This window comes from Sinocyclocheilus rhinocerous, unplaced genomic scaffold, assembly GCF_001515625.1.
Source record: "Sinocyclocheilus rhinocerous isolate Xijiao unplaced genomic scaffold, SAMN03320098_v1.1 scaffold349, whole genome shotgun sequence".
In the NCBI taxonomy this organism is placed as follows: domain Eukaryota; kingdom Metazoa; phylum Chordata; class Actinopteri; order Cypriniformes; family Cyprinidae; genus Sinocyclocheilus; species Sinocyclocheilus rhinocerous.
The window spans coordinates 1,320,845-1,332,475 of record NW_015637137.1 but is presented as its reverse complement, the minus strand read 5'-3'; the positions used below and the strand labels follow the sequence as shown (position 1 = coordinate 1,332,475).

General features: G+C 36.7%; 1 protein-coding gene across 6 annotated transcripts in view; it reads right to left on the bottom strand.

Annotated features, from left to right (window-relative positions):
* The window catches only part of ical1 (islet cell autoantigen 1-like), a 13,305-nt gene extending 2,076 nt beyond the window's left edge, over window positions 1-11,229 (bottom strand). The window contains exons 1-17 of one of the 6 annotated variants that reach the window (XM_016563404.1): window positions 11,157-11,229; window positions 10,171-10,212; window positions 9,803-9,840; window positions 9,533-9,704; window positions 5,689-5,761; window positions 5,281-5,404; window positions 4,363-4,561; window positions 4,152-4,277; window positions 3,963-4,061; window positions 3,793-3,878; window positions 3,490-3,540; window positions 3,083-3,129; window positions 2,908-2,976; window positions 2,207-2,443; window positions 869-1,120; window positions 651-746; window positions 410-526 (exon numbers count right to left, since the gene is read on the bottom strand). In XM_016563404.1, the coding sequence (XP_016418890.1) occupies window positions 411-526; window positions 651-746; window positions 869-1,120; window positions 2,207-2,443; window positions 2,908-2,976; window positions 3,083-3,129; window positions 3,490-3,540; window positions 3,793-3,878; window positions 3,963-4,061; window positions 4,152-4,277; window positions 4,363-4,561; window positions 5,281-5,404; window positions 5,689-5,761; window positions 9,533-9,704; window positions 9,803-9,816 (1,761 nt within the window). In that variant the 5' untranslated portion in view covers window positions 9,817-9,840; window positions 10,171-10,212; window positions 11,157-11,229 and the 3' untranslated portion in view covers window position 410. The other 5 variants (XM_016563405.1, XM_016563406.1, XM_016563410.1 and 2 more) reach the window with 5 other exon arrangements.
* Window positions 11,230-11,631: the final 402 nt, after the last annotated feature.

Below are 11,631 nucleotides of genomic sequence, written 5' to 3'. Positions count from 1 at the left end.
AATGTATATTAAAATAGAAAAACGTTATTTTACATCATATTAATATTTCACAATATTAAATTTGTTGATATTTGAAAATATTTACATGTATTTACATGCATATTTTTATATTCATATAATTTATATTATATATAAATATATTTAATATATAAACATTACATATTTTTCTTAAATATATACATGCATGCGTTTGTATTTATATATACATAATAAATATACACAGTACACACACATATATTATGTGAACAAAAACTTTAATTTTGGATGCAATTAATCGCGATTAATCGTTTGACAGCACATATATATATATACCAAATATAATGTCAACAATATCAACAAAAAAAAAGGTATATTTTTATAAACATGGGACGTGTTGGTGATAAATATATACAAACTCACAATAACACACCTTAGGCATTAAGGAACTCCTGTTCACTGCGTCCAATAGCATCTGGGTTGGACAGAGGGTCCAAATCTGCAAAGAGGTTAAACCAGGCAGACATGTCCCTGGAGCTTCCCTTAGGTGCTAAAAAGACAGAGAGATCAATCACTACAGAAACAGTACAAATCTAAGTAAAAAAAAAAAAAGTACCATCTAAGATTGTCTGTATCCATCTGTTAATTTTTGACATGTGATATAAAACTCTCACCACTGGCAGATGAGTGTGGACTATTCTGGGTAGGCTGTCCTCCACTGGAAGGTGCTTGGAGGGGCGGGGCTTGAAACATAGGTGGAGTCGCCCATCCTGAACAACAGAAAGAGAATGAATATGAACATCACAGTGACTGCACTGAATACTAGTCGCACAACAAAACTGTGTTGCTCGTTCCTCCAGCCAGTAGAGGGCAAATAAAAGTTTGTGCAAACCTGTGGAGCTAAGGCTATGGTCCAGGAGCTGTGATGGCAGGAAGCCAGTGGGTGTGTTTGCCGTTCCTGTTTGCGGTGAAGGAGCAGTAACAGGAGCAGGAGGGGCCTCAAAACAGCCGAAAGCATCCTGCCATGCCTTACTAAACTCACTAGTGCCACCCGCAGCCCCAGGACTCAGCAGATCCTGCAGGAAGGCCAGGTCACCTCTCTCTCCCTCCTCTTCTTTCACCTCAGACAACAGATCCCTGCCTACTACAATAAAAATAAGAAGATAATCAGGCTTTTACACTGCAAAAAGCAAATTGCTTCCTCAGTACTGTTGTCTTGTTTTCTGGTACAAATATCTAAACATTCTTTAATCAAGAAACATTTACTTTAATCAAGAAAAATGTACTTTAGAAGGCAAATTATATTAGATACTAAGACTTGTTTTCTGAAAATGTATTTAAATTAGGTGAGTTTAATATTAAAACAAGAAAAAAAATCTGCCAGTAGTGTCAGAAAAATCTGAAATTTTTTTTTTCTAATTTTCTTACCATAATGGCAGGTATTTTTTTCTGTTTTAAGCCTAAACTGACTTAATTTTGGTAAATTTAGCAAAAAACAAGCCTTAATATCTTGAGAAGCCAAATATTAAGTCTTGGTTTGTGATAAAAAAAATATCAAAATTAAATGAGTTTAAGCTTTAACAAGAAACTAAATCTGCTGAACTTAATTAAAAGGAATTTTTCTTACCCCAGATATTTTTTTTTTTTTTTTAAGTTTTAACTCACTCATTTTCCAAAAAACAAGACTTGCTATCTCATGTCATTTTGCTTCTCAATTAAATGCATCTTGGTTTTAGAATATTTAGATATTTGTACTGGAAAACAAGACAAAAATATGGAGACTGTAAAAACTTTTTACAGTAGTGTAGCGTAGCAGAAGTGTAGTAAAAGAATCACAGAGAAGCTTCAAGAAAAACATGGTTGCGTAATCAAAACATAAGAGGTCAATTTAGGTTTAAAATGTGGAAAAGAAGTTCCCAAAATCTTTCAAGAGTGCATAAAAATCGAACAGAACGTAAAAAGCTGGGGGAAAAGAAAGTAACCTTGAGGAAAGTACAGTTTTTAAAAATGCTGGAAACACCTGGGAAAAAAAGAGTCAGAAACACCTGAAGAGTTTTAAAAGTGGAGAAGGAAATCTAAAAGAGCCGTAAGCATAAAATGTTTCTGAATAATTCCTATGAAACCTAAAAGACTGATAGATGAGGGTGTTAAAGCACATCCAAAGGGGGGTTTAAGATTGACTTTAGAGAGTAAGAACAGGCGCTAAGGGGTGCCAGTCAAGCATTTATACCCATTTCAGGTGGTAAAATGCTGGGAAAGGCATCTTGCTTTTCCTCATGTGATACGCCTACGCCACACTGAATAGCAGAAGGCTTTGAGGCCTCCTGCAGTATCTGAGGCTGCATAACGGACATGGATGGGTGTAGGGTTGGAATGAGAGAAGGGGTCGAGCCAGGCTCAGGGGTCAATAATAGGAGGTCATCATCTGTGCTATCTCCACCAATAGGGCCTAATTGTTCATTCAATGCTGCAGTACAGGGACAGAGATGAAGATGAGAAATACAAACAGGCATACTGTACATAAAAGCTACTCAAACACACTAGGAGTTGCACCGACTATACAAAAAGTTGATTAGTTCTATCAGTATTTGATGCTTTAAGTCTGTGTCAGCTGATCATATGACTTCAGTTGTGCTGCTTCTTCACTGAAGTGAAATTAAATCTAGGGCTAAGTGATATGACTATACATATATACAAATTCAAACATTTAAAAAAATCTTTTGAAACCATTTTCCAATTAATTACATTATTGTAATTAATTATTATATATGTGCTTATGTAAGGATTTGAATAACAATTAAGCTGACTAAATTACTAAAACATCATTTGCAATTTATTTTAATAGTCGACTATGTTTCTGGATGACTAGTCAATTAGTAGCAATGAGTAGTGGGGCAAGGCCTAGTATGCATACACACACACACACTTTACCAGAGTCCAGACTGGCACACAAAGAACTGTCAGATCCTCTACTCTGCCCATCTACCGCACGAGTAGAAACTGTTAAATACACAAAGAAAGTGCACTTTTTTAAGAAACTTGAGCCAATAGAAAATCATTAGGCAATACTGCGTGTTCCCAAATGTGCTTTAAAAACTAAACGTACCAGTATCGGATGATTCACACAGCTGTTCATCTTCAAGTGAAACAAGACTGAAACATAAACATACAAACACCAAATTGAATTAATAGACACCCTGATGCATGGCTAAATGGATGCAGAGAAGAGATGATTCACATTACTATGACACACAGTATCAGATTAGAATTACAAAACACCTTAAATTAAATCTAAATTGACAATTTGTAGTGAGTCACAGCGATATTTCTAGGAAGCGGGTGAAAGTCATCACAGTTTTATACAACAGCATGTCTAACGCAGATGGCACAGGAATAAATACACTGTCTCATTTCCCGGTGCCAAGACAGGAAATGACAGTGGAACTTTAAGCAGTGTTTCCTGTTCACAAAGGTAGCAGGAGTTTCTAAAAGAGATTACAATGTTCCACTCACAGATCAGTAACCAGAGCCTTCAAAGAGGCCCCTTGCCTGAAGAGACCTAATCTGAGGGACACGGGAGGGTTGCAGAGAATGAGGAAAGAGAGTGAATGAAAGATCTGACAATGAGAGGCAAGCAGGGCGCCTTCAAGGGAGAAGACATGCTTTCTTGATGAAAAAAAATGAAGAAAACTGAGACCGCTAGATTTGTCTGTGTGAGATTCATTGACCATGTGATGTATATTACACACAAAAAACATAAAGAAGAAGATGAAAATGGCTGGCTCATAGCCAAACTATTTCTAACTGTGTTCTCACTTGTCTGAATGTGTCTTCTTTTCCTCGTCTTTGCTGTCATCTGCTGTCTGCGTGGAGACAATTTGATCCAATGGGTCCCTTAATTCCTGTAATGAGTCAAATGTAGTCAAATGAGAGCTTAAATCTCATGACAACAGTTTAATTTCTGAGATTTGCGCATGGACACCTACTTTAAGGGTAGTGAACTGGTAAGGTACATATCCTTTGAAGGCCTCATGGATGCCAGACATCACATGTGCAGTCTTCTCCCAGTACTGTAATAGCGTTGTCTACAGAAAAAACAATTCAGGATGAGAAAAGGTTTAAAAAATAAGAGTGAAACAGGTTTAATAAGGAAATTAAGGTATTACACATTTTACCTGGTAAGTACATAAGGAATGTGAAAGCATGTTGCAGCGACTGGCGCCCAGCAAGACCACTTTCTGACACACGTCACTCTTCAGCTTATCGAAATGCACTTTTGTTCCTCTAACCTGGGCCTGAACCTGTTCACAAACACACACAGATAACAGACACTTCAACCTCCATGTTGTATACAGATGCAAGTCCCCCCTTCGATTGCTCGCTGACCTTGCGAAATTTTTCCAGTTGTTTGTAAGTATCTGGGTCCAGTTCCTGTGAGACGTCTTTCATCCAGAGCAGAGCTCCGCGGTACTCAGTACGGGTTTTCTCCATCCGGCTCACGGTCAGCAGGGTGTCTGCGATGGCTCTCCTCCGGAACGTCTCCACTTCCTGTTCCAAACGATGGAGAGGGGGACACAGCGCCAACCTGGGCATGACAGAGGACAAGAAGACAGAGAAATTGTTGCCAGTGGCTTAATCACATGATTGTTGAGTGAATGTAGCACCGAAGGACAGAGATGTTAGTGCGTCTTTAGTGTTTGCAGAATATAGAAATATTCTTTCTAGGGCTGCCAATGTAACTTATAATGAATTGTAATAATTGAGTAATTAATCAGAAATGAAAAAAAAACTGAACACTAGTGAAAATGTTTCTATGTTGGCATTATTTTTCCAATTTAATAAATTAAAAGAAAAAAATTGTGTGTGTGTGTGGTGTTCAAAAAACATTTTTTATTATTATCAATGTTAAAAATGGTTGTGCCGCTTATTTGTGAAGACTGTAATTCATTTTTACAGGATTCTCTGAAAAGAACAGCATTTATTTGAAATATAATTTTTTGATGAATTTATTGCAGCCTTGCTGAATAACAGTATTCATTTCTGACTTAAAAGCTTTTGAAAGAGTGTATACATATACATAATATTCATACATATATACATACACATGTGTGTATATATACAGACCCCGACCAAACTGCTTAGTTGTTGGATGACTAGTTGATTAGTCAACCATCATGACCCATTCCCTAACTGCAATGTATTCAATCATGACATATGCACGTATTAACTATCAAAGTATCCTGAAATAAATTGCATTAATGATCTGAAGCCCTGATTTGTTCATATTTGAAGAAGAGTGCCTACCTTTGCTTGGCAGAACAGCAGAGGGCTTTACTGGTGGCGTCCATCATACTGCCTGCTTTTGTTTTATCATGCTCTGCCTGGAAGCGCAAGAACAGTCCGAGCTCATTCTCCTCTTGAGAGAGGTCTGAAGGAGGAGGTCACAGGAGGCAAAAACAGGGTTACTACAATAACTCATAATATTAGAAACAATATGTGGCTTGATTATATGTGCTGTGCGTTATCAAGTATGAAAACCACAAAAACACATTTGTAGGGTTATGCTTAAAATTTACTCAACAGTTACAGCATTCATGGAAACTGAGAAAATGTACTGTATTCCACTGCATGCAAAGGCTTTCAAAACAAGCTGAACAAGACTCTTTGTGTTTGCACACACAAAGAGGGTGGAAGATCATGTTCCTCACTCACGTGTGATTCTTTGCTGGTATTTCTCAATCACTTTCAGGAGTTCTGTGCAAGTGCTCTGGACTGAATGGAAAAACTGGAGGAAACAGATAACACATTATCATTAACAAATGCAATTAATACAGGTAGTTCATTATTTTAGTTTTTATTACAAATGTTAAAAAGGAAGCAACACTTCTGTGTTTGTTGCAACACACCAAAATATCTCTGAACCTTGCATTCTTTTCAGCATTTATATACTCAGACGGAACATTTGGTCACCCACACTAAAGACTCCAAAAAAACAAACAAACACATTAGAACACAAAAAATTGCCTTTCCAGTCTTGCTGTCATGGCAACAAAGGATGTTAAGTCCCTGACTGTCTGAGAGAGCAGGAGAATGTGCTCTACCTGAAACAAGAAACTCACAGAAATGACACATATAATATAAATGACTCATTCTGTTGAGCTGCCTTTGTTCTAGCGAGAGTTTCAAAAGCTTTGAGAAGCCAAATATAGGAACAGGACCAATTCCAGCATTCAATAGTGGGATGAAAACACTGGGCAATAGAAAATACCAGTGAAACCCCAACTCACATTCTAAAACCTTGAGAATAGCAGTAGGCACACAAGAATTAATGCTTTTATTCAGCAAAGATGCATTAAACTGATCAAAACTTACAGCAAAGACATTTATAATGTTAAAAAAGATTTCTATTTCAAATAAATGCTGTTCTTTTGAATTTTCTATTTGTTAACAAATCCTGAAAAGTATGAGTTTCCACACAAAAAAAAAATTTCATCAGCACAACTGTTTTCAACATTGATAATAATAATAAAAGTTTTTTTAAACACCAAATCTGCATATTAGACTGTTTTCTGAAGCATTATGTGACACTGAAGACTGGAGTAATGGCTGCTGAAAATTAAGCTTACATCACAGAAATGTAAAATATATTCAAATAGGAAAAGGTTATTTTTAATTGTAATGATATTTCACAATATTACCGTTTTGTTGACCAAATAAATACAGCCTTGCTGAAAATCTTACAGACCCCAGACTATTGAATGGTAGTGTAGGTGGTAATTTAGCAGATGCTGTTATCAAAAGCGACTTGCATTATACTTATTATGGGCACAATAGTGATAGTTCATGGCTCACACCAGCAACCTTTCGGTTACCAGACTTAAGCCTTCGCAACTACTGTGTTTAAGCAGGTTTGTAAGGAAAGTATTCAAATAATCATAGTCGGGGAGGGAAAAAAACCATATCTACTTCAGAAAAAAATATTACTAGGGTCATTTCTTGTATTAATAAAGTATATTCATGTGGATCAAATTAAATATGGCATCCACCCAGACTAAGGTCCATGTGTGCTGATGCAGGTGAGGTCTGCTTTCAGGTTACTGTTTAACTCTGTGCACAGGCCTGACAAACATGCAAGAACAACACCCTCAGGAATCAGGTTTGTACAACAGCCTCTGCTAAATAAACACTGTTATTGAATTTACTAATGTAAAATTCTGCCATTTCGCACCATAAGGATGATGCATTATTGTTTTCAAGTTTGTGCTTTGTTACCAAACAGGCTAAAAGCCAATTCATATGATCATAAGGGCAGCTGTGGCTCAATGGAGAAAGAACATGGATACACCTGTTCATTAAGCAAGCAGCCGGGGGACTTACGGTGGCCTGTCTTCTGCTCTCCTCTTCGCTGGAAACCATCTAATGACCAGTAAACCAGGATATGCTTAAGTGTAACAGCCTGAGGCAGCGCAAGATTAGACAAGCACACATAAACAAACACACACACACACAATTCCTTAAACAATTCTCCATCACAACTTATTTTTGTGATGGATGGGGAAGTCGTGGCCTAATGGTTAGAGAGTCGGACTCGAACCCCCAACTGCTCCCCGGGCGCCGCAGCATAAATGGCTGCCCACTGCTCCGGGTGTGTGTTCACGGTGTGTGTGTGTTCACTGCTGTGTGTGTGCACTTTGGATGGGTTAATTGCAGAGCACTAATTCCAAGTATGGGTCACCATACTTGGCCACATGTCACGTCACTTCACTTCACTATGAGTGGTCTACAGATTTTTATTAGGTCTTGATTCCAAGAAATCAGCTACTTTCTTTAAAAAAGCTAACTATTAACCAAATGTCAACTAATGTAAAGTAGATTATCTCTCACACATATGGCCAACCAAATACAACACTTCCAGGCTAAAATAAATCCAAGCTCAATAAAATCAGTGTTCATGTATTCAGATCCCAAAACCTGGAGTGCAAGATCAAAAAGAAACCAAAGCATGGGCTACAAGTGATGTAGCCCATACAAGTGTACCCCAAATACTTAAAAAGATAGTTCACCCAAAGTTGAAAATTCTGTCATCATTTACTCCCCCTCATATTATTCCCAACCCACAAGTCAAAAGTCATACAGGTTAGGAATGACATGAGTTTGAGATGACAGAATTTTCATTTTTTGTGTGAACTATGTATAAAAATCTGGGACAAAATTCCCCTAAAGTAAATTTCTCTGTTTGATTTCTCTGTTATTTTATAATATTTATTTTAGGTCTATATAGTTAAAGTCTGAAACATCCTAGTGAGCTTAAATAATGATGCTGCAAGAAATTGCAAAAAGTGTGTGCCCACAGACTCACAGAGTCTCAGGACACATATTTCAGTGCTATCTGTCAGGTGGGAGAATTTAGGCATAATATTGTTTTTTTTTTAAATCACTTTATTTGATATAATTTAAGCAAATAAATGGATATCACTTTGGGTATTATATAAAAACGTCCTCATACAAGGTATAAAGGTATACTACAGTCCAAAAGTTTGGGGCTGACAAGATGTTTCTCCAGTTCTCACCATGCTGCATTTATTTGACCAAAAATATAGAAAAAAAACAGCAATATTGTGAAGTACTATTACAATTTAAAATACACGTCTTCTGCTTTAATATATTTTAAAATGCCATTTATTTTTGTGATGGAAAAGCTACATTTTAGTAGCCATTACTCCAATTTTAAGTGTCACATGATACATCTGAAATTATTTTAATGTGGGTTTTTTTTTTGGTGCTCAAGTAACATTTCTTAATATCAATGTTGAAAACAGTTGTGTTGATTAATATTTTTGTGAAAACCATAAACAATACAAAAAAAGTAAAACAAAATTATAGAAAGTTAAAAAATAACCATATTTGTTTGAATTTTTTAAATGTCTTTACTATCATTTTTGATAATTAATTTTTTGGGTAATTTTGTTTTTACAAAACGGCAGTGTACAGTACCTTGTTCATTTCTGACACAGCATGGCTGAGTTTGTGTCACCTAAGTGTGAGTCTGTGTAACCTACCTAAATCTGCATTGGACTGCTGTTAAAAAAAGACACACATTTATAGGGAATGCATTGCTTGAATATGTAAAGAGGGAAAGGGAGAAGAAAAGGCAGTTGTGTGTGTGTGTGTGTGTGTGTGTGTGTTTGTGTATAAAAGAAAGGCAGTCAAGACAGAGACAGTGCCAGGGCCATTTAGACTGAATGTCTGTACACAGTGGTAAAATCAAGCACAGTTGATCAAAGTATAGCATCATCTAGAGATCTGTTCATCTTCTCTCTTCCCTGTGATCATGTGACAGTACACCATTAACCTCCCTCCATCTCATTCAATCATTTCTCTGTCGTTGTCAGGCACACACACATCAAACGAAAAAATAAATAATTTGCTTTCAAATGTTAAAAAACAGAATGAGTCATACACAGTCACTGAAAGAAAAACCTGGCCCAGTGATGCTTCACTTTCACCCACAGCTGACATAGAGGTCATTTTACTACATTTACAAGGGTGTTCATACCTCCAATTTGGCATCAAGATCTGCGTCAGATGCCACCACATGCTCATCTTCTTTCTTCCCTGTGGCCTTGATCAGAACCTGCTTGGTCTTCCAGAACTTCTTCTGCATTCGGGCCATGACCGAGCTGTCCTCCCCCAGAACTGCTCTGCCACTGAACATGTCACTGGAGAACCTAAAAGAACATGCCATGCTCTTCAGATATACTTGTTATTAAAACAAAATCTAAGAAGAAGAGGGGTACCATTCACTGGACAAAGTCAAGATACAAACCCATAGCTGTCCATCTTCTTGATGAGTGTGGCTTAAATCTGCAAGTGGGATAGAAATATTGAATCAAATCTTGGGTCACAAGACCTGCACTACCAAGTTAGGGGTCAGTCATTCTTTTAAGAAACTGATATATTTATTAATGTAGAATGCATTCAATTGATATTCTATGATGTTACAAGTTATTTTTATTTCAAATATTTTAATAATCATTATTTTATTTCATTGAATCAAAGTCACGATATTTCACAACAATACAGATTTACTGTATTTATCAAATATCTGCAGTTTTGGCGAGCATAAGAGAAATTTTACAGACTTCTACAAATATATATACGCTTAAAAATTAATTAAAACATTTTATTACTTACTTTTCAAAAATCAGTGGTGGCATTCAGCAGACACTGAAATAACTGGATAAAATACCAACAATGTTTTTTTTTAAAAATCAATAAAAATCGCTGATTTTTTTTCTTCAATATTATAAATAAGTGTCACTGCTGGACAATGTAAATGAATAATAAATAAATCTGAGCTTTGAGGAAAGTCAGTTGATACATAAGAAACACTTAATAAGGCAAAATAAATGGAATGCCCTTTGCAAACTGCTGTCTTTTTGTTCTTTTGAGGTAACAGCTGTTAGCTCTCACAAATACTGCCATGTCTCTCACGGTCACAAATACCCAAAATCAATGACACATACTGCATCCAAACACACACACACACACACACACACACACACACACACACACAAAAGCAAACGTTTAATGCAAGTCAAAAGAAACTATAATAAGAACCAAACACCTGTCCTGACATTCATTCAACATCACTAATGTTTAAAAGATGAGTGTTTAAGCGATCTCAAAGGTTGTTTAACAATTGTGTCACTAAATACATAATAACCTTATATTTTCCGCAAAACAAAACGCACTGTTTATGAGCTGACGCTGTTGTGATCGCACCTTCCTCCCCATCCAACTCATGGGTCTGGTTACAATGTTGCAAGCAGCAGCCTGGCTTTTCCAAGCATTTTAGTGTACACAACTGCTACTTTGTTTTAAATAAATAGACTGAACCATGTATTCCTAGCGTATACAGGACGACTCTCTGAAAAGATAAACGAATAAATATTGTAAAAAGACAGTTACCGGATCCCAAACAAGATAAGGAGTCATCGAGCTCTCGCTGCGTTTCCCTATAATAACCCTATTAACTTAGAACACACATTTGACATGGCGACTTCAGTCTGCAGTTCGAAACCGACACTATACGGGTCCTGATAAATTACAGTTTGCATTCATTAAATATGAGTGCATACATTTGAAGGAATTGTTATTAGGGCATCGCATTTCCTTACCCGCTGACGTTGCCTTGAGGACCGATGGGAACGTCCACGCACGTCATTCCCGTGAGCTGAGAGGCAGCGAGTGCGCATGCGCAACACAGTCAGCCCAGACACAAGCTCATAGTTCTCAATGGATTGAGGAAAATATTCATATCGTTCTGTTAAAAGGTTTAATTTAAAGTATACTGGCCAAGTGAAACTGCTCTTGTGGGGAATTAAACAGAGAACAAAATGTATTGTAGGACTATAGCTATAACAGGCCTACAATATGGAGTATAAGAGATCCTTTTGTGGTTGTATTGTTCTTTTGTAAATTGCTTTGAATAAACGTTACAGCTAAAATGATTTATGTAAATGCACAATATAGTAGGCTACAATAACCCTGCTTAAAAAATATGTTTTTCTGGTCTAGGTTTTCCAGCATGGTCAGACTAGTCTGTTTACTGGTTTTAGTAGTAGTAGTTTTATTTATTTATTTTTCAGCTGG